Here is a 23,062-nt window from a genome sequence, read left to right on the forward strand (position 1 = left end):
TGCAAAGAAAACAAAATAAAGAGCTCTGATGAAGTTTTTGACTACAAAAAGGGTTCCTTAGCCTGGCTTCCCCAGATGTTAACGTTTTATGTAACGCTAGAGTGGGCACAGTTGGGAAGCTAACATGGATATAATGCTGTTAACTAATCCACAGCCCTTCATTCAGATGCCATGAGCTGTCCTCCTGACGTCTCTTTCTGGACCAGTGTCCCAGTCAGTTCACACACTGCATTTAGTGGTTGCATCTCAATAGTCTCCTCTCATCTGGAACAGTTCCCCAGCCTGTGACTTTCACAACCTTGACACTTAGGAAAGTGCCGGCCAGTTACTGTGTAGACTGTCTCTTAATTTGGTTCTGGCTGCCCTTTCCTAATGATTCAGTGTAGATGATGCTTCTTTGGCAAGAAAACCACCAAAGCAATGCTGTGCCCTCCAGGCATCTCTCTTCAAGGGCTCATGAGGTCAGCAGTGAAGACTTACTGCTGCTTGCTCAGGTCAGGCAGTGAAGACTTACTAGGAGGCCCCACTCTCAAGGGAGGGGACATTTTGTTTCAAAAATGCCCATGGGATCACAGTGTGCCTGCAGGATTGAGGCAGGATAAGTAGTAATAGGACTCGCCGGACCCAGGTGGAAAGGCTTACAAGGGAGCTAGCTAGATGCTGAGTTGTAGAGTGGAGAAGGAAAGTAAAGAAGCTTTGAATTGTTAACTGCTGGGATTTACTAGTTGAAAATCAGTCTGAAAGAAATGTTTCTGACCAAGCTGGAGGCAGATGAGCAGACGGGCTTTCATAAGCTAAGCATGCATGGGTTCTGGCACTTTTCCGTCTTGCTCAGAACTAGAGCTTGAGGAGCTTTTCTGACAACGGACATCACTGCTGGAGAAGCACTGGGCTCGGAGCTACACGCACACACGCAGACACACACAGCCCTGAGCTGAGCAATCTCAGCAGGACAGGCAACTGGTCTGTAGGAGCCTGGTGTATCCAGTAACATGATGATCCCAGCAGCTTGAAAAGGTACAGTGTTTGGAGGGAGCACCTAAGTGTGAATTAGCTTACTCAGTAGATGCGAGGAGACACACTGGGAGGTGACAGATAGGGAGGATGTGACCTGAAAGACGTAGAGCTTACTGACAGTGAGCAGGCCAGAGGTGGGGAAATGAGCAGGCCTGCCCACTAAACAAATGCTGGTGCCAGCATTCAGGCCAAAAGATTGATTCTTCACTTTGTCAGAAAGATGAAGAGCCTCAAGCAGCACCCCAGAATATGCAGTGCTGGGGCTCAACCCTGCGCTTCCACCCCCAGACTACTTCCCTGGCTGCCAGGTGTGTGCTGTGTGGCATTCAGTGAACACATGTGGGGTCTGTTTTCTTAAGTTTTTGGTCACCTTTTGATAATGTTTAAACATATTTCCTTTTTCTGTTTTTTGTTTAATCAATTTGCAGTTGCTCATGTAATGGGGAACAGAGATTACACTAGTAGTTGAAATATGCATACAATTAAAAATCATCTGGGCAGGCACTCTGCTTTGCCATTTGCACAACCCAGGTTCAAGCCTGGCCACAACCCCATTGAAAGAAGATTTGATGCTGTGGTATCTGTCTTCTTTTTCTTTCTCTGCCTTTGCCTCTATCAAAAAATAAGTATAGTGGTCAGGCAGTGGTGCACACCATTGAGTACGCACACTACCATGCACAAAAACCTGGGTTCAAGCCCCCAGTGCATACCTGCAATTGTCTCTCTCTCACTCTCTACCTCCTCTACCCCCTCTCAATTTCTCTCTGTCCTGTCAAAATAAAAGGAAAAGGAAAAAAGTAAAAGTGGCCACTAGGATGGTGGATTCATTGAGTATACACTAAGCTCCAGCTATATAACCCTAGTGGCAAAAATAAGTATTTCTTAAAATATGAAAATATCAGGACTACTGATGAGTAAGTTGATGAGTTTTCCATGTATTACAGATAATCTAGTAACTAACCATGGAAACACTCAGTCTTTAAAATTTTTTTTTGCCGTATTTTACTTCAAAGTTTATTTATTTGGGATAGACAGAGAAATAAAAGGGAAAGGAAGAACAGGGAGAGAGAGAGAGAGAGAGAGACCGAGACCTGCAGCACTGTTTCACAAGTGGGTACTGGGACTTGAACCCAGATCCTTGAGCATAGTGATATGCCCTCAACCAGGTATGCCACTGTCCACCCTGATTTCTTTTGAAGATTTATTTATCTTACAGACAACAGAGCCCAGAGCATCACTGAAGCATATGCAATTCCAGCAGTGTAAGCCAGGGCTTCTGTTTTGCAAAGCATGCTCTCTACCCACTCCCGCTTAGCCACGTCCTAGGCCATCAGATTTGTTTGGTTTTGGATTTCTTACTTTTGTTTTTGTTTTTACTTTCTTCTCAGCAGTTTCATTCTCCCTTCTAGATTGTTTGAAGCAGCCTCTTACCTAAACCCCATTATACTCAGCAGCTTCTTATTTGGCATTGTGTGTGGCAGTTACTGCAGTGTAGTTGGTAAGCCTACTTGATATTGTAGATCTACAAACCTAGTTATTTGCTAAAGGTGAAACTTAAAAAAATTTAAATTAAGACACTTTATGGGGAGAAGTTAAAAAAATGTAAAGAAAACCAATTAGTATCAGCACAGTGAACACTTGATCTATTTATCTTACTTAATTTTGATTTGACTCTTAAATAAATAGCAAGATGAGAATTGTAAAACAAATCAAAAGTAGAGAAAGTGAGAAGGGAAGCTGTTCTTTCCCCCATTGGCAGATAATACTTGGTATTATCTTGTGTAGTCTCCTAGGCTGTTTCTGTTTACTATCATTTGAGCTCCAGCAAATCTAACTTTGGAGACTCCTTAACATTATCCCCATGCAGCACAATACCCAGCTTAGTCGTACTGTGGCTCAGGATCTCCCAAAAAGTTTGCAGTATTTCCTCTAGCCCTGAAACAGTCTGGTCTTTCTTGAGTACTCCTTGCAGTAGTTGGGTTTCACTGGGTTGAACTTGGGGAAATGTTGACGTTGTGAGTAGTATATGCTGTCTGAGACACAACCCTAGGGCATATGCTCATCTGGTACTATCCAGTTACTGGTGTTACGCAGCCCGTCACTGAGTCTTTTTCTTGCTCATTACCGTAACTGTCTTATGAACTCTGTAACTTGTTGTGATATTGCAATGTTAATCCTTCCTTTAGGGTATGGTTTTTTTTTTTAAGGAATTTCTTGGTTTTATAGTGATAATGTATTATTTCTCTATATCTAGTTTTCAGCTGGATTCTGTATTCCAGGGATGAGGTATGTTTAGTCATTCATCAAGCATGTATAGAGGAGCAGGAAGTATGTATTAATCAAATCACAAGGAAAAGCAAAAATAATACATAACTGAGAAACATTATGGCCAAGTAGTTGGTGGTGGGAGAATGTCTGACAAAATTTGTCCACAGAACTTCTCTTTGGAACTGATACACATGAACTTACAAAAACAAACAAACAAAACCAGAAGCAAGCAAACTGTTTTTAGACTTGAGAACTATGGTGGTTATCTTTGGGGGGGGTGGGAGAGTGGGGACACAGAACGTTGGCGGTGTGTGTGGTATGGAGCTGTACATTGAAATCTTAGATACTGTATACCCACTATTAATCACAAATAAAAAATGAAGAAGGGATAAAAAAAAAAAAAAAACTCTTTGGAAGTGATCATTGAGCTGAGCAATAAGGGAAGAGTGGGAGCTGGCCAGATTAGGAAAGTGTAAGATAACATCAGGCAGGATTTTGGGGGCCATGTTAAGAGTTTGGTGTGGGCGGTAGTGCACCAGGTTAAGCACCGGTAGTGCAAAGTGCAAGGACTAGCACAATGATCCTGGTCAGAGCCCCGGCTCCCCACCTGCAGGGGGTTGCTTTGCAAGCAGTGAAGCAGGTCTGCAGCTGTCTTTCTCTCCCCTTTGTCTTCACTTCCTCTCTCAATTTCTCTCTGACCTATCCAGCAACAACAGCAGCAATAATAGCAACAACAACTGTGGAAAAAAGATGGCCTTCAGGAGCAGTGGATTCATAGTGCAGGCACAGAGCCCCAGTGATAACTCTCTCCATCCTAAGAGCAATAGTTAAGTAATTGAAGCAGAGGAAAAAGTAATGTATTCATCAAATTTGTTTTATGAAGTGATATTCTAGCTGTGATTTAGAAAATGAATCGTAGGGGAAATAGGCCACTCACTAGGCTTCTTCGTAGTCCAGGCAAAAGGTCTGGGGACTCTTGGCTTGGGTGGTGATGATGGAGGGGCTGGGGAGACTTGGTGTTGACTTAACTTTGGGGCAGTGTGAGGAAGAGGGGAGAATTGAGGATAACTCCTCAGTCAGCGGCATCTGGAATAGCACTGTGGCAGTGCCATTTCCTAAATTGGGGAGTAAGAGAAGAACACTAGGCATTGGGGCAAGATCACAGGTTCTTGTTTCAGATGCTTTTGGTTTGAGGTACCTTGAGATGTGCAAGGGGAGCTATTTCTAGCAGACTGCTGAATGCACTAGTGCGAGGACTGGATTAGAGAGAGGAATCTGCGAGGCAGCTGCACTTAGGTGTTAATTAAAGCTGTGGGTGTGGGTGGGATCACTTAAGGAGAGAAAGCGGAATGAGAAGAAGGCCCTGGACCCTGTCCTGAGGAATTCCAACATTTAAACAGCCTCTAGTCTAGGAGGACTGGAAGGAGCACGCAGGGAGACAGGAGTGAAAAAAATGAGGGTGGTGGTGAGTCACTGGGGAGGGACATGGGCGGAGAGGCTTCGAGAGAAAGGTGTAATCAACAAGTTCAGATGCTGCCAAGAGCTTGTGTGTGATAAAGACTGAAATTTTTGTTTAGTGGCAGGCAGCTCATTGGTGACCAACTAAAAACTGGAAAGTGCGAGGTGTGGAAGCCTTATGGGGCTGGGCTGGAGTGAGATGTAGGGAATGCCGCAGGTGTCTGAGAAGCTTAATTGTGGGTGGGTGGCAGCTTGAGGGTGGGGCTGGGGAGCTGAGGGAGAACTTATTTATTCATGGGATCATGTTAAAACTGATGATGGAAAATGACAAATGAGAGCAGAGTTAACTGTATGAAAAGGACACAGTATATACATAGACAAATGTGTTGCTGAAAAGACAGGAAATGAGCAGGATCCAGAAGTGAGGAATGATAAAGGTAGTGGAGTTTAATGGTTAGCAGGTAAGAGAATTCCACTGGTGCTTCCTTCCACCTGGAAGGAAGTTGGGGGAGTTAACATGTGAATCCAGGCTGCAATTTAACTCAGAAATGACTTCCTACTTCTGGGTCTTTCTGTGTGTGTGTGTGTGTGTGTGTGTGTGTGTGTGTGTGTGTGTGTGTGTGTGTGTGTGTGTGTGTGTGTGTGTGTGTGTGTGTGTAATCTCAGATACCATGTAATTTGTGTTTTAAAGTGTACAACTCAATAGTTGAGAGAGAGAGAGTTACTGTTGCTGCTTTTGTGGAGCTAGGCTTCACAGGTAAGATGTCACAGCTCTGTACCAGTTTTTCATAGGTAGGGTAAGAGGGAGAGAGAAACCGAGAGAGACCGAGACCACTGTACTAGAGCTTCCTCTAATGCCAGAATAAATCCATAGCCTTAGCCATCTCTCCCTTCTTAGTCATGTATTGCTATTAGAAGAGCATAGAGTATGGTCTGAATTCAGATTTAAACTGTATAATGATTTCAAATAATATAAACAGGCACGTGGGGGAGTTGCTGAGAACCTCAGTACTTTGATCCCTCTAAAGGGATGGGGCTTACAGTCAACTGATATTAAATTGGAAAACCTACTAAATACCAGATATTTTCTTGTCAAAGAAAATTATTAGAGTAAAGATTAATAAAGTGAAATTGAAAAAATAACACATGTAATTTGATTATAAGAAAACATCTACTCTTGGCCAGAAGTACAAGCTCCTTAATGACGTTTTGGTTATTACTAATATGTTAGCCTTGCATTCAGAGCCTCTGAGCTTCATTTTTTCTGTGTGTCCCCAGTGTCCTCATCCTCAGTCCTTCCTTCCTCCTCAGTCTCCCATTCTCCTATACTCTGCTCAGTGACTCTGCTCTCAGGATCAGCTCAGATGCCTCTTCCATAACGTTTCCCTTTGAGTAAGAATGAACCCTCTTCTCCCCTCTGTTCCTGCCATACATGGCGCAGTTCAGATGTCCGTGGTGTATACCTGTGTGATGGTCCCCACATTTGCACACATGCCCACCTTAGCATCTTGCCACAGGTCCATGGAGGTGTTAATGTAGAGGAGAGACACTTAACAAATGTGTGTTTGTGCATTTATTAAAGTGAATTCTTTGTCTTCTCTCCCTCAAATCAGGCTACAGAAGAAGTTTCTAAAAATCTGGTTGCCATGAAAGAAATCCTGTATGGCACGAATGAGAAAGAGCCACAGACGGAAGCAGTGGCACAACTCGCTCAAGAACTCTATAATAGTGGGCTCCTTAGCACCCTGGTAGCTGATTTACAGCTCATTGACTTTGAGGTAAGAGACCACCTTCTCGGCTGTCATTAGGAGTGTCCTGTTCATAGATCTTTCCCATGTGTTCTCTCCCTCAAAGTGTCTAAAGATTCCTGCGAGGCTCCTGGTTCAGGGGTTTCCTGGGCTGTTTGCCAAATCAGCTAGGCCAGTGTCTCGGACTGTCACATTTTTCTTTTTTCTTTTTTTAACTTTTTTATTTTTCTTTTTCACCAGAGTACTGCTCAGCTTTGGCTTATGGTGGTGCAAGGGCTTGAACCTGGGACTTTGGAGCCTCAGGCATGAGAGTCTCTTTGCATAACCATTATGCTATGTACCCCCACCCGTGTCTCGGACTTTCATACACACTACGGTATATATGACGTTTCTTAGACATTTGCAGTGTTTTTCATCTAGGTTGTATTTAGCAGATAGTTTCTGCTTTACATAACCTACTGTCCTTAGCTTTCAAGAATAAATCATCTATCTAGACAGGGCATAGTATATTAGAATTTTAGAAGTAAAGAACCCTTAGAGAATGTCCAGTGATTTTTTTTTTTTTCTCAATCCTGATAACAATTCATTATAGTAGAGATTATTTGTATTTTTGGTAGAACTTCAAGGTTTTAAAATTGTAATAACTTCTTTTTTTTTTTAATTTTCCCTTATGTTGCCCTTGTTTTTTATTTTATTATTATTGTTGCTATTGATGTTGTCATTGTTAGATAGGACAGAGAGAAATGGAAATAGGAGGGGAGGACAAAGGGGGAGAGAAAGACAGACACCTGCAGACCCGCTTCACCGCTTGTGAAGTGACTCCCCTGCAGGTGGGGAGCTGGGGGCTGGAACCGGGATCCTTAAGCCGGCCACCTGTGTTTAACCCTCTACACTACTGCCTGACTTTCAAATTGTAATAACTTTAAAAAAAAATTATTTGAGACAGAAAGAAATTAAGAGGGAGGGGTGAGATAGGGAGAGAGATAACTGAAGCCCTGCTTCACCACTCCTGAAGCTCCCCCCCTGCAGTTGGGGACTGAGGGCTTGAACCCAGGTCCTTACCATGGTAATTTGTCTGCTCAGCCAGATGTGCCACCACCTGGCTCAAAATTGTAGTATCTTTTGTACAGTAAAATTTTGTTACTACAGAATTGTAGTAACAGGAGAATTTGCACAGAGTTTTAAACTTCTGGTAGCTCTGGAAAAATGTGACTTTGGGAACACTGGACCTTGTGTCACCTCTTAGCTAGAGCAGAAGAGCAGCTCCCCCCCCCCCCCCACACACACACACACAAGGACACTGCCAGCCTCTGTCTCAGAGCCTGCCTCGCTTGGTAGACACTGGAGATCGCTGTGCCAACTTACTCAGCCAGATGACACCATGTTCAATACCTAGTGACTTAGAAGTAAAAGTGCTGGTCCTCTATACTAATCTGAAGACTGTGATGTGGTCATGAGCGATCTCCTCTTCATTGGAAGCCCCAGCATTTTTCACCCTCTGAGTTGTTGGATGTCTGTGTGGGTTCTCGAAAAGTCAGGTGAGAAAGCAAGAGGCAGAGTCAGCTTCAACTTTGGAAGTCAGGAGAGTATGTCTCATTTAATAGTGTTATTATGTGGTGGAGCAGATAGAACTATGATATTTCCACTTACATGACTGATTTCATGTATTTTTAATGGGGTACCAGATTCCAACAACAATTTTTACTTCCTCTGCCAAGCTGCACTGAACATTTGGTTCCTTCTTTGTCCACCTATCTCACTTACCTATCTGGACACTGAATTTAATCCTTTACAAACACACCTTTAAAAGGTGCTCATGCCTGAGACTGATTCTTAGATAAAGGTCATCGTTCCTGGTCTGGCTTCTCATGGCCCCAAGGTAGTCTGTGGTGCTGGAAAGCTAGCTTTTCACTCCTTTCCTCACCTGCTGGGCTGTCCGCCTCATAACAAGAGGCAGCTCTGAAACATCTGCTGGGGTTCAGTTCTCATTTATTACGCACTTTCCAGGTCACTGGTAGCAGTATCCATCTTTTTAGTACAGTCTAGTGCTATAGGTTTATCACCACGCCCAGTTGAGTGCACACTTTGCAATACACAAGGACCAGGGTTCAAGTCCCCATTTCCCACCTGTAGTTGGGAAGCTTCACAAGCAGTGAAGTAGGTCTGTAGGTGTCTCTCTTCTATCTTTCTCTCCCCGCACCCCAGCCCTTTCAAATTCTCTCTGTCCTAGCTAAAATAAGGGGTGGTGGCAGGGGACTCATCATGCAGGCACTAAGCCCCAGCAATAACCTTGGTGGCAAAAAAATAATAATAATAATAATGAGAGAGAAAACCAGAATATCACTCGGATACATGCCATGTTGTTGGGACCAAACTCAGGACCTCATGTTTGCCACTTAATCACTGCATCAAAGGCTACGTAATACATCATCATCATCATCATCATCATCATCATCATCATCATCATTTTTGTCTCCAAGGTTATTGCTGGGACTCTGTGCCTGCACTATGAATCCACTGCTCTGGAGGCCATTTTTGTTGCCCTCATAATTGTTGTTGGAAAGAAAGAGGAGATAGGGAGAGAGAAAGATAAGACACCTGCAGACCTGCTTCACTGCTTGTGAAGCTTCCCCCCTGCAGGGCGCTGGGGGCTCAAACCAGAAACCTTGTGCTTCACTCCATGTGCACTTAACCTGCTGCACTACCGCCCAGCCCCCAGTAGTATTTCATTACTAATCTACATAAAACCTTCCCTGAGTAAACTTAGTTTAGTAGGTGAGTGTTTCTACCTGCCATTAAAGCTCAGCTTCTTATATATAATTCTTCCATTTTTATTCTATCAAAATACAATTTTTACCTTTCCATGACTATAAAAGGAAAGTATAATCTTGTTTGCAGCATATGCATCCTGTTTGAAGCTCCTGTGACTTTTGTGTGGGAATCAAATTCCTTAACGTTGTAAACAAAAATTTGTTTTTCATGAGTCAGCACAGTTTTGAGAGTTAGAAATATTGTGTGGTGAGACTTTTTTTTTTTAACAACATAGTTACATTAAATAATAGTTTAACATTAAAAAAGTAAAATTTTAAATTTAAAAAAATCTAGGATGTCGGACCAGGCGGTGGTAACACATTGTTAAGTAAGCACATTATAGTATGAAAGGATGCAGGTTCAAGTCCCTGGCCCCCACCTGCAGGCAGGAAGCTTCACGATTGGTGAAGAAGGGCTGTAGGTGTCTCTCTGTCTCTCTCCCTCTTTGTCTCCCCTCTCAATTTCTCTCTATCTCTATCCAATAATCTGTAAAAGCATTAGAATAAAAGATTTAAAAGATTCAGGAAAAAAAAAAAAGCTAGGGTGTATGAAATAGCTCACTTGGCTAGTGTGTGGCTTTGCCATGTGTGCAGCCCAGGTTCAAGCCCAGCCCCTATCGCATCATCTCATTGTAGGAAGCTTTGTTGCTGTGAGCTCTTCTCTTTCTACCTCTCTCTTTATCTTCAGAAATAATAATGTGTGTGAACATCTTCAAGTGAGAAACATATCTTAAGTATAAGTTTTGATTTCTTGATTTAAATTTATTTAGGACAATGAAGGTGGACATTTGGATGTTTAGTCAAGTAAATATTTTAATGATTTTATTCCCAATAGGGCAAAAAAGATGTGGCTCAGATTTTCAACAACATTCTCAGAAGACAAATTGGTACAAGGACTCCTACTGTTGAATACATCTGTACCCAACAGAATATTTTGTTCATGTTATTAAAAGGGTATGTACAATGGTAAAATTTATATGCTTAGTTGACAAATAAAAAGGGACCTGTGGTCTTGGGCAAAAATAGGATGTTGGTTATGGGAAAGCATGTTTTCTTTTTCTTTCTTAATTATCTTTATTTATTGGATAGAGACAGCCAGAAATTAAAAGGGGAGGGCAAGATAGAGAGAGAGAGAGAGGAGGGAGAGAAACCGACCTGCAGCACTAATTTGCCACTCGCAAAATGTTCCCCCTGCAGGTGGGCACCAGGGCTCAAACCTGGGTCCTTGCACATTGTAACATGGGTACTCAACCAAGTGTGTCACCACCCAACCCGGAAAGCATGTTCTCTATAGTCTGGTCAGTTCATTTCCTTTCTTAAAATTCAACCTGTGAGAGAAATTGAATTTGAAAATTCCTATGGGGTAGATGAATTGTGAGCCTTTTATGTCCTCAAGTCATATGCAAATAAAAATAAGTCCTCCATGGTTGTATTTCTGTTCTTAAGGATTTTAAGAGTTTAGTTTGATTCAAATTCCAGTTAATCGCCCATTAAAGACAACCCCTTTGTACACACATGCACTGCAAGGTGGTAATAACTGCCTTGTAATAGAGCTTGAACACCAGATAGCTTAACTGTTCCATCAGCAAGGTACATGGACTTCTCATCTCTTTCTGCTCACTGACCCATCAGATTTGGTAATTCACCGTATGTCATCCTGGAGTTAATGTTATTCTAAGCTAGTAGTCCCATCAGTTTATACAGGCAAGCCCCAAAAGTCTAAAAACTGAAACTTAAAAGTGTGTATGGGGGGTACCCCCTCCCTGTCCTGAGCCTCCCCGACTAGCAAAGCAGCCTCCCATTGTTACCACAAAGGTTGTGTGCCAGCATTGGTGCTGTGCTCATCAATTAGGGGGCAGGCATGTTGTTGGCATGACAGTTGTGTGAATCAGCTTGCTCCTACTCCTAGCTCTACAGCTTGCCTCACTCTGATTCATATCTATGCGGTTTAACACTTCCCTCAAGTTCAAACTTGTTTAGACAAAGCATGAGTCAGTGCATGTGCTAGATGCCAGCATTCTTACTTCCTTCTTTCTATTTCTGTCTATGTTGCTTCTTCAGAAATTGCCATACAGATCTTTTGGCAGATCAGAATTTCTGTTGTATTAATTCAGCTGCATGTACACACATGGAGCGAGTAGTCTGAAATTAGAAGTTCATAGAACAGTTGCCAGATGCCTTGTTACAGTTTTCAGGTCAACATTCTCTTTTCCGTAAAAAGCAGTGGCTAATAAAACCCTTAAATTAGTCAGCTTTTGTCTGTGTTTTCCTTTAGAATAGCCAGGAGTTTATAACATGATCATCCTTAAATGGTGTACGAGGTAAAGTTTTGAGCTACAACTTAAAAGTTTCAAGCTGTTACCTGAGCAGACCAGAGGAGAGAAAGAGAAAATAAAACTGGAAGAAAAAAATGGAACAGATCTATGACAGAGAAAAATGAGAAATTGGTGGAGGATGTGGTGTACTGATACCTGTTATAGGGACATTAGAAACTACATGTGACAGTGGTTTTGTAAATTATTGATATCCCCCCCCCCCATAAGGTGACTAAAAGACAATAGTAAGACACACCCTTTTTGGGCCAGGGAAGTTGCATGGTGGTTTATGCTATAGACTTTTGTGCCTGAGGCACCAGATGTTCAGCCCCCAGTACCACTATAAGTCAGAGCTGGTTCAAAGTAATGATAATGGTAATTTTTTGAAAAGTAATGGACCCTTTTCTACCCATCGCCCTGCTTTAATGGCTACTTGAGCTTTCTGCCTTTCTTGTTTGATTTACTTCCTGCCTCCTTTTGTAACCTCCTCACACAGAACATAACTCTGCAGTATGTGCCAGGATACATGAAGGATTTTTCACTTAAGCATAATCACAACCCCAACATCATACCTTGCTCAGTGTTCAAATTCCCTTGTTTTTCACACAGCAGATGTCCATTTTCCAATCAGTTTATTTGTAAATCAGGCTACAAACTGAACTTAATTGCTATATCACTTGGCTCTTTTTTTTAAACCTAAATAGTTTATTCCCTATTTTTTATGCCATTTATTTGTTGAAACATCGGGTCATCTAGAAAAAAACCTTTTTTTGGATTTGCTTGGATCCCCATGGTTTTCTGTAGTATATTCCTCTCTTGTTTATTCTTGCAAATTGGTGATCAGGCCCAGAGGTTTGATTTGATTCAGATTCATTTACAGAGGAAGCAAGAGCTCTGCATGAGTGCCACTTTGTACTTCTTGTTGGGCAACACTGGTTGTCCCATTTCTGGTGATGTTTAGATTGATCTGTCTATCCAGATGTTGTCAGTCTACTCTGTGATGAAGCTGTCCATTGGCACTTCCCCAAATGGTTTATAGTGAAGATCATTGCCTGGGTACAAAATGACAATTTTCTAATTCCAAAATTTCTTCTAGATACAGTGTATTATTTTCACTATCAACAACTTAGTGGGAGAATACAGGTCCAAAAAGGATGACAGAGGACCTAGTGGGGGTTGTATTGTTATATGGAAAACTGGGAAATGTTATGCATGTACAAACTACTGTATTTACTGTGGAATGTAAAACATTAATTCCCCAATAAAGAAATTAAAAAAAAAACTTAGTTACCCCAAAATACAATACAGGGAAGATAAAATAAATGCTTCTTTTATTTTGTCTTTTTTGAATATGGTCATTTGGTTCCCTAGCCACTTCTTTAGATGAGCAATGACTAATGAACTTATTAAGTGTACTTATGAACTCAAGTTTTAGTGTTTTAAAGTCTATCTGGGGGCTGGGCAGTGGCATACCTGGTAGAGAACACATGTTACAGTGCACAAAGCCTCAGGTTTAAGACCCCGCCTACAGAGTGGTGAAATAGTGCTGTAGTTGTCTCTCTTCTCTCCCTGTCTCACCTTTCCCTCTCAACTTCGGTCTCTATCCAATAAGTAAACATTAAATATATATGTGTGTGTGTGTGTGTGTGTGTGTGTGTGTGTGTGTGTATCTGTGTGTATATATATATATATATATATATATATATATACACACATACATACATAATGCATTTGATGTGTCTCAGTTATTACAGTAATGACTGTACGAGTGTTTATGTCTGAACTGCCAGTCTGGGCCATGGTAGTCTTCAAGTGGGCTCCCATGGTGGCCTCTTGGCAGGATCCCCATTGGCCTTTGGTAGTGTCCTTGCTTGCTGGCACCAGCTGTTGTCTTTCAGTCATATTGTGCAGGCTCCTGCCTAAGATCTAGAAACTTCCATTTCTTCAGGGAGCCCTGTGAATTGGCTTTTAAGACCCTTGCACTTCTGTTGATTATTTTAGACTGTTTTCATGCAAAATGATTATGTAGAGAACTTTGATACCAGGCATTTGAGGGAGTTTGCAGCCAATATTAGTATATACTTGGACATAATCTTTTTTGGTTTTGTTTTGTTTAAAGTGTTTTGCATAGTGATAATCATTTGGTAAATAGTCTGCTAATTATCACAGTTATTCTTTTTTTTTTTTTTAAATTTTACCGGGGGATTAAATGTTTTACAGTCGACAGTAAATACAATAGTTTGTACATGCATAACATTTGCCAGATTTCCACATAACAATACAACCCCCACTAGGTCCTCTGCCATCAGGTTCGAGGATCTGAACCCTCCTCCCTGGACATAATCTTATTGACAGTGTTAGGTGGCATGTGGAGACAGCCATGTTTGCTCTGGGATCTAAATGGTAATGAGTTCTCTGCTCTGGGATAACAGGTCAGACAGCATAACTGTTTTTCCTGGGCTCCTTGGCTTGTGGTTTAAGCATTTAAGCAAGCTTGAGAAACGACCCTCCAAACCTGCCCAACTTGTTGTACCAAATCAGACTTACCTTGTATTTCTAGTCTCCTGCTTGTTAAAGATCAGCTAAGATAAATTGCATAGTCAACCATTTTGTGAACAAACACTTTAATCTCCTAAGAGCCAATCAGCATTCTAGCTGCTTTGTCATAGGTGACACAAAAAAGAATGTGATTTCTATCCTGTCTATAGTAACTACTATTTAACAATTGATACTATAGAATTTCATGGGGTAAAATGTAGGCTTGGTTGATAAGACAAAGGTTAGTAAGAGGTATGTTACCACAGAGCAAAGAAACAAGGTGGTTTCGACTTTGCATGAGCAGAGAAGAGAGTAGTGAGGCCCAGGAACAGGACTGAATGGCGGCCATGGAGAGTAAGAGGCTGACTAGAATGTAAATATCAGTAGGCCTGATGGGGGAGACTTAATCATTAAGCTCCCTGAATCTGTCTTTACATGATTAACAATTGGAAATCATTTTAAACTCCTCTACAGAGATGCTGTTGATATATTTGTGTTGATAGATTTGTTAAGACAGCAGGGCTGGTTAGAGGACACTTGCAGTTAGTTCCCAAGGTGTGAGTTGATCTGGAGATGAGAATAAAAGCAAAGGAAACACAGATTTTTCAGGAAAAATTACAAAGACTGGTGGCTCTGGAAATGAGAAGATTGGAAGCAAATAAAGAGGGACAATTTTGAGCAGCACCTACTAACTGCTTACAGTTAATGTAAGTTAACTGGAATTTAAAATTAAATCCCTCGGTCAGATAAGTGCTTCATAGCTACCATAACGGACAGCACAGATAAAGGACATCCTCGCTGCCAGAAAGTTCTTCTAAACCTGCTTGAGACCCAAGTATTCGAAACAAAACAGTGATACCAAATCACACAAATAAGGAGGCAGAGGAGGCAGTCTGTTAGGTTTAGGGATATGTTTTATTTAGACATATTTAGAAAATATTTAGTTTTCTGGGAGACCTTTAATTGAAGTTGTCCAGAGGCACAGAAAACTATTTAGGTCTGGAGTAGCCATGGGGGAAATATGAACAGTAGAGGAGGAGTCTTAAGATTGTGTATGTGCTCTCTAGGAGCCTGGAGGCAATGAAGGTAAGGCCAGACATAGGAACAGCAGAGTAGAAAGGAGACACCCCCCCCCCCAAATTCAGAGGTCCGCATTGTCAGTTAGAAGGTTCTGTGTTACAAGAAAGGATCTTTGCTAGTAGACTGTTGTGAAGTGGAAATTTTCCACAAGGACCACCAATTCATTCAAAAGTCACCTAGAAAGTGAGCCAGCTCTCACTGCACTTGGGACTATAGTTTGGCCACCTTACTGCCTAAGCAGCCTGGTTTCCGGTGGCCCTAGGAAGTGGAATTTGACTGTAGGAAAGCGGAGAAAAGTGGGAGTGGAAAAGGCAACAATCCAGTACACACAGTTTGAAAGGAAGTGGAGCTAAAGACAACAGTATGTTTGAGCAAAATGGCGGAGTCCAGGTGAGAGTCTTGGCACACATCTGAGGGGAAAAGACCACTCCATCGAGAGGAAATGGTTGTCTCAGGGAAGGCTGAGGCGAGAGACACTGAGATGAGTGGATAAGAGGTTGGGGGGTGGGGTTGGTGCACCTGGTTGAGCACACATGTTACAGTGCACAAGGAGCCAGGTTCAAGCCCGTGGTCCCCACCTACAGGGGGAAAGCTTTACAAGTGGTAAATAAAGCAGGGCTGTAGGTGTCTCTCTGTTGTTCTTCCTCTGTTTCTTCCTCCTCCTCTCAATTTCTGAGTCTATCCAGTAAGTAAATTAAAGATAATAATTAAAAAAAAGGCTGTGGGGCTCCCTGTAACCACTGTTATTTAGGTCTCTTTGTCTCTTTGGAAATCCTCAAGATGAGACTTCCCACATTGTAGCGTCTACTTTTGGTTTCAAGTGTCTTGAAAAGTACTATGCCGAATGTTGAAATAGTGGAAGTATAAGTGCTGTATAGACCTAGCTAGGTACTGTGAATTTAGGAAACAATCTTGTTTTTACATTGGTTTTGGATTCAGCATGTGTTGTTTTTCTGAAGTGCTGAGAATATTATGTGAAACTAGCCCGTTTTTGAAGGCTTGACCCTAAGTACTTCTCTCTATATCTGTTATTTTAAATCATGAACTTGTATCACACTGGGTGGAGGCAGTAGTCATCCTTAGCCTCTTGACTAATTCACCAGAGCACGTACTCTGTTCTGCTACTTAGTCAGGACCCACCTGAAACTTACATTCTAAAAATGCACAGTGTTGAGTATTGAAGTTGGAAAAAAGCAATCACCATTTGTTTCTTGTTGCAGGTATGAGTCTCCAGAAATAGCTCTCAATTGTGGAATAATGTTAAGAGAATGCATCAGACATGAGCCACTTGCAAAAATCATTTTGTGGTCAGAACAGTTTTATGATTTCTTCAGATATGTCGAAATGTCAACATTTGACATAGCTTCGGATGCATTTGCCACATTTAAGGTAACACAGAAACTCTAAAATGCTAACTATATTTGCAGATTAGCTGTGAATAGGTGTTGTTTCCCCTGAATTTTTTCTACCTCAAAGAGTCTATACACGACTGCCCTCTAGTGGTAAGAGAAAAGATGAAATTTATATGTGGATGTGTGGTTTAGGAGTTCAGTAGAATCACAGCTTTTAAGAATACAAGAAGTAAATTCCTATATGGTCAGAAGTCCCCTCAGGTATGGTTTGTAGGTGCATGGGATGTCTTAACCAGGCTTTTCTCCTGGGTTTGAACATACTGTAGCAGTTTCTTTGGTTACACACCAGATGAAATGGTTGACTACTTTCCAGGGCTGTATTAATTTTATAAAGCACCTGTCTTTAAGTCTAGAACCACATTCAGGACAAAGATTTCCACATTGTGAGCAGGTCTGAGGAAATACTTGGTTTATGTCTCTCACCTCATGCTCAGACTAAAACGTGATTATTAAATGCAAGTGCAGAAAATCCCTTGCACTATTCAGGCTATATTGTCCCTCCCCTGCCTAGCTTGTGGAGGCCCACTGTGTGTCTCTTCACATGAAATACATACAAGATATGATACACCCTGCCAACAGACACCTGTGTTCTGAGTCGAAGCTTCTGCACTGTATAATCTCCTTAATGAGTTGGAATGAGTTGTTTGTTTGTTTGTTGTTTGTTAACAATAAGAACAAACCCTGCTATGGTACATTTTCCTACATAAAATACCTGTACAAGAGGTTCTTTAGAACAGCAATTTTCATAAACTTGAGTTTGCTATGCTAGCCAGGAGGCTGTTATGCTCAGAGGCCACAAACATGGCTGCAGTGAGAAATGGCCACTTTCTTGAAAAAGCATGCCCATCTTGGTCTTAGAGTGGAGTATCTATTCCAGAGTGAGTGAACACTTTAAAATAGGAGAAAAAGTCAGGGGACCTGACCATTGGGGTTCCTCACTGAATGATAGTAGAGGATAGTGTAAGAGGTGACCAGAGACTTACTCTATTGAGTAATAGGAGGACTAAGACCTCCATTGTTTACATGCCAACATACAAAGCAGAGTGAGGGGAATTTGAGATTCTAACACAGGATGCTAGATAAGAGGTTTCTTTTCATAGTGGGAAAGGGCCTGTGAGAAGGGTACAGTGAGGAGATGGTGTGCCCCATTCAGAACTAGCACATCTGTATGAAGGGAAGTGGAAGAAAGCCCCCAGCCCACAAAGGGACCACATGGAGCTGGAGGGGAGGGAGCAGCAGCAGTGTCCTGGAGGAGTGCAGCCAGAGCCCCTGAGCAGAGGACATGGGTGACATAGGGCAGTACTAGCTGAGAGCTGAGATCTGAGAGCAACGTGCCAATGAGAAGCCAGATGTGTGATTCATGGTGTCCTCAGACTGGATTCACCTGGCTGAATATGTTCTCAGCTTCATTGTCAAGCAACCCACCTGGTTGTAATGGCCAGAGAGAGACAGGCTGGGCAGGGCCAGCCATGTTCTTTGGCTGAAGAAAGCACTTCTATAAATGACGTAAGCTTCTAGGGATAACTTCTAACAGCCACATTTGAAGCTGCTTGATTCTGTATCTGAGCTGTTCCTGGTTACATAGAAAGGGAAGAGCCTATTAAAAGAGGCCTCAAAGCAGAGAGCTCTGCAGTAGAAACCCAGACCAAGACAATGTGTGATGGACTAGTCCAGATCTGAGCAACCTCCCCACTGCTCCCTAAATGAAGCATCTGTCAGAGCAAGGACATCAAATAAAGACAGTGACAGAAGGGTAAGTAGAGCCATGCCTCACTGGTTCCCTGGTGTGCTTTGTGCAGAGAACTTTCTACAGTGGCAGTGGAGACTAGATTCATGGCTCATGCTCTCCTTGGAGAGGAGAATGGGGCAAGAGCTAACATCCCAGAAAGTACACTGTACACACAGAAACTTTCAAACATAGGCAGCTCGTCACAGCTCTGGAACAGGGCCTGCATCTTAACAGGAAGTGAAACCTACAAATGTGTCCGAGATTTCATAGTTTGTATGAATGGGTACTAAGTTCTGAAATTAGATGACCAAATATTTGTTAGTGGTTTTTCTTTTCTTGTTTGTTTTGTTTATTTGAGGAATTAAGGAGATGGGAGGGGTGTCCAAAGGCCAACAAATATATTTCCAATTTTCCAGAGTAAAAGAAGGTAGATTCCCCAGAGAGGCTGGTGGAGCTTGGAGCTTGATGTTATGCCTGTGTAAGGTTCTAGAAAGTATTTCTAAAGAGATGATTTCTGAGCAGTTTGGAAAGGAAACCGTATACCCACAGCCAGCATGGATTCACTAAGAGTAAGTTCAGTCATACTAATCTCATAGCTACTAGCAGGTCAGGGGGCTGAGGGTCGTTCCCAGCACTGCTGTTGCTTTTACCTCAGTGTCTTCCCCCGCCTCCATGTGGGGAATACTGGGATGCCAGGGTGATTTGCCACATGAACAATGATGATATGCTAGAGGTTGAGTAATTGTTCCGATCTGGTTTCATGGAAACAATAGAAATGGAGTGTTGGGATAGGGACTCACAACCTACCCCCAAGGTGCTGGAAAATGGATTGTCTCGCCTTACAGAGAGACTTCTCATAGGTCTCCACTGGACTTTGGCCCCACTCAGACCAGCTAAATAGTTTCATCAGTGATGTGAAGGGTGACAGAGCACTCCTACCAGATGTGGAGTGGCCACCAGATGGCAGGATAGCAGGTAGCAGTGATCTTGAAGTACAGTTCCATAAAAATCAAAGAGAGACCAGAATGTAGCAGAAATACAGTTAAACACAGGTAACTGAGGTCTTCATCTTGAAGATCCAGCTCTGTAAGTATGAGATATGGGGAATAAGGCATCTTGGTGATAGCTAATATTAATAGAAGGTCAGTATTAAAAAGTAGGTCAGTTCACATCACCTTCAACCCTGTGAAGGAGGTAATATCTTCTTTACAAATTGGTAAATGGAAGCTTAGAAATCTCATGTGAAATGAGATAATAAATGGGGAAGTGAGATTTGAGCCTAGATAGTCTGACCTCACAGCCCACTCTGAAGTCACCCAGTGAATCCAGCTTGTGCCGCCCCAGAGGCAGCATGGGGCGTGCAGTTGTGTGTCCTCAGGCACAGCTGATGGTCTCCACTGTGGGCTTGTCAGGTGATGACACACCAATGTGTTCCGTTCCAGGCGCTCCACTTTAAGAGGCACATAGACAAATAGCTGACTTTGAGAAGAGAGTAGATGGTGAGGGGGCCTCAGAACCTGACGTTCGAGGAGTGGTAAAGGAACTGGACGTTTTTAGCCTGGAGAAGAGAAGACTCGGTAGGGACTTGATGGCCGTGAGAGGGCTGCTTGTGTTGGAAGCAGGATCCTATGGGAAATGGGTTCAACCTATTTCTGTGGGCTCCGACAGCTTCTGGAAACAACCTGGGGAAAGCTTTGAACTCTAGCATAGGAAGAACTTTCTAAATCCTATGAGCTCCAAAGGTAGATGATACAGTTGGAAGCTTTGAGTTTCATGTCCTTGGACATGGTCAAACATCAAGATAGGAAAGGAGACCAAATGATTTGTCAAAGCCCCCCAAAAGGTGCCCCCTCAGTTAGCAGCATCTTTGGGTATGCCAGGTCCATCTGTATCATGTGACATTTGGAGCCCAGACTCAACCTCTTTTAAAAAGCAACCTACCTTGAAAGTTGGCTGTTCAATCTGCTGGACTTTGGGATGAGCCTTGACATTGCTTCACTGTATAGCAGGGCCTTTGATATACTGGAAAATAAATAAACAGGAAATCAGAACTCCTTCCCTCCCATCTGCTGGCTGACATAGCCACTCTGCACCCTGGAGACTCCTGGAGTTTTCCCACCCCTGCTTTGTGTTGGTCTGAGCTCTTCATTCTGCTCCCAGAACTCAGTAGGAAGAGGCTCTGCCCAAGTCCCCACGTCTTCTTTCCCCAGCTAAGTAGCAGTCATACGAAGGAGCTGGCTCTGAGCAAGCAATTAACTGCACCCCTTCCTGCTGGAGTCTCCCCTCCAGGTTCTGGCAGGCAGTCTCCTAGCAAGGGCCTTTTTCCTCATGTTCACGAGCTCCTGCTGTCTCGGTGCCCTTCACAGAGGTCTCCAATACCACTGAGATGTGGTTCCTGGTAGGCAGTGGATTCCTGAGGTTCATGGTCTCTCTAAAGCAGATGACACAAATAGACTCTCCCTAGATGGAGGTTGTTGGAGCTCCCCCTTTTTCATGTGCAGGCTTTTTGCCTCCAGGGTTATCACTGGGGCTCAGTGCCAGCACTACGAATCCATTGCTTCTGGTGGCGATTTTTTCCATTTTATTGCATAGGACAGAGAGAAATTGAGAGGGGAGGGGAAGACACCTGCAGACTTTCTTTACTGCTTGTGAAGTGTCCCCTCTGCAGGTGGGGAGCAGGGGGCTCAAATCGGGATCTTCGTACAGGTCCTTGCTGTTCGTACTACGTGCGCTTAACACACCACCCAACCCCCGGGTCTTAGCTTTTCTGAGCAGAACTTTTCCTGCCTGTTCCTAATCGCCCAACCACTATTGAGAGCCAGTAGCTCAGACCCCTCTCCCTGGGCACTTGTTTGCTTGTTTGTTTTCAGGCAGAGTAGTGAGCTGCACTTCTTCCTGCTGTCCTCCAGGGTGGGTCAGCCACACAGAGAAATGACTCCCAGTCCGCATGGGTCCCTCCCAGCACGTTAATTCCTGGATTCACTTACATCTCTGCTGGTCCACAGATCTGAGAGCCTTTGCTGTGCTGAGCTCTGCTCCTGCAGAGTGGGGGTTCTGCAGTGAATCATTGCAGTGAATCATTCATACAAACCCCTGCCCTTGAGGTTCTGGCCCAGCTTAGACCCCCCACAAGCAGGCCACTGGAGTTTGTTAAATAAATGGGAAGTGCTCTTTAACAAGCATGCTTGCTAGATTCTGTTAAAATTCTCATGTTCCTGGCTCCTTACAACTGGGACCCTGTGGGCCAGTACACAGCTGTCATAAATCTCCTGCCTCATAGCACTTCTCTGGGATTCTTGAGGGTACTGGGAACAAGTCTGTTTTAATTCCCAAGAGGCAGGAGGTTGGGGAAAAGTGTGTAGGTCTCCTGGACACTATGTCCTGTCCAGCAGTTTGAAGAGCCATAAAGCTTTGGGGTAGAGTGAGAGGCCTTTTGAAAAACATACTTCAGAGGTTGTATGATGTGATGTTTTCCCAAACTTGTTCCCTGACCTTGTTGGTTCATTTATTCATCCATTAAATCTTAAGCTCTTACTGTGTGCTAGGCACTGCATAGGTGCTGGAGAGTCCGAGTTTACCAGAACTGGCCAAGACCGTGGTAGGAGTAGAGCATGAAAGTGGGTACTAACCAGAAAGCCCCACGGGTCAAGGTCACAAGTGTGGCCAGACCGACGTGTTGGCGACCAATTAGGAAGGGTTCAGATGTCATAGGTCACTAGGCCAAAGGGAAAGCCTGTTTGAAATCCATTTGGGGAAGGGTATCAGCACATAGTAGGGGGCAGAAGAGCTCCTGCAGAACCTCATAGCACTCAGTGGGTCCCCCTGCACCCCTCTTGTGAGGATGCTGGTGCTATAGCACTGTCCACACATTCTGGGCCCATGAGTACCTCTTAGGTCCTTTCTCGGCACCACATCACACTTGGGCACACTTTGCAGAATAGTCCACTGTAACCTGGGTGAGCTTCCAAACAGCAACAAAAAAGTCTGGACATTGAATTCTAGTTCCCACCAGGTGAGACCGTGGCTGACACCCAGGTTCTCAAGGGCAGGGACCACATTGTTTTGTCTTTGTAGCTCCAGCACCTAGGACTTTGCCTGGCACATAGTAGGTGTTTTCTGAATGAATGGACCTTGAGTTGTTTCCAGGGAAAGGCGCTGAATGAGGCAGTCACCCCCAGTCATGTAGAATCCAACTCTATTGGGGTCACACAATTTTGGATTCTACATTCTGGCAGTGTTACTGCGCCCGTGCCAGACCTGGCACTTAGGATTCAAGAGAACTTTCAAGTAGAGTGTTCTGCCTTTGGAAAGGGGTTGTGTTATCTGTGAAGCAGTGTGGTTGGACTCAGGAGGAAAAACTGAAGCCTCCAGCATTTTCTCTAATAAAAGGACATTTCTTCTTTTTCCACCAGGAGCGGTCTGGGCTTCACTTTGTGACACAAACACTATTTTTACTTCACTTCAGTTGTTTCCTTTTCTCTGAGTTTATATTCCCATTGCTTTGTTAGTTGTTTAAATATTTTCTTCTTAGAGCTATAGACCCATGCCATTAAAACTGTTATTAGTGATTGATTAAAAGTTTATAAATCTTAAAAAAAAAATCAATGATTCTACTTGCTCTTATGTGGAACTGACCCATATAACTCATGCTCAGATATTGTTTAAGTGTAGTTCTTTTTACCAGTAG

The 23,062-nt window shown here is 43.0% G+C and overlaps 1 protein-coding gene across 1 annotated transcript in view; it reads left to right on the plus strand.

Moving 5' to 3' along the window:
• CAB39 (calcium binding protein 39) overlaps nt 1–23,062 on the plus strand; it is a 39,963-nt gene that overhangs the window by 9,147 nt on the left and 7,754 nt on the right. The window contains exons 2-4 of the mRNA XM_060184583.1: nt 6,357–6,521; nt 10,137–10,255; nt 16,455–16,623. Of these exons, the coding sequence (XP_060040566.1) occupies nt 6,357–6,521; nt 10,137–10,255; nt 16,455–16,623 (453 nt within the window). The remainder of the gene's footprint in view (nt 1–6,356; nt 6,522–10,136; nt 10,256–16,454; nt 16,624–23,062) is intronic.

This window comes from Erinaceus europaeus, unplaced genomic scaffold (genome assembly GCF_950295315.1).
Source record: "Erinaceus europaeus unplaced genomic scaffold, mEriEur2.1 scaffold_869, whole genome shotgun sequence".
NCBI lineage: Eukaryota > Metazoa > Chordata > Mammalia > Eulipotyphla > Erinaceidae > Erinaceus > Erinaceus europaeus.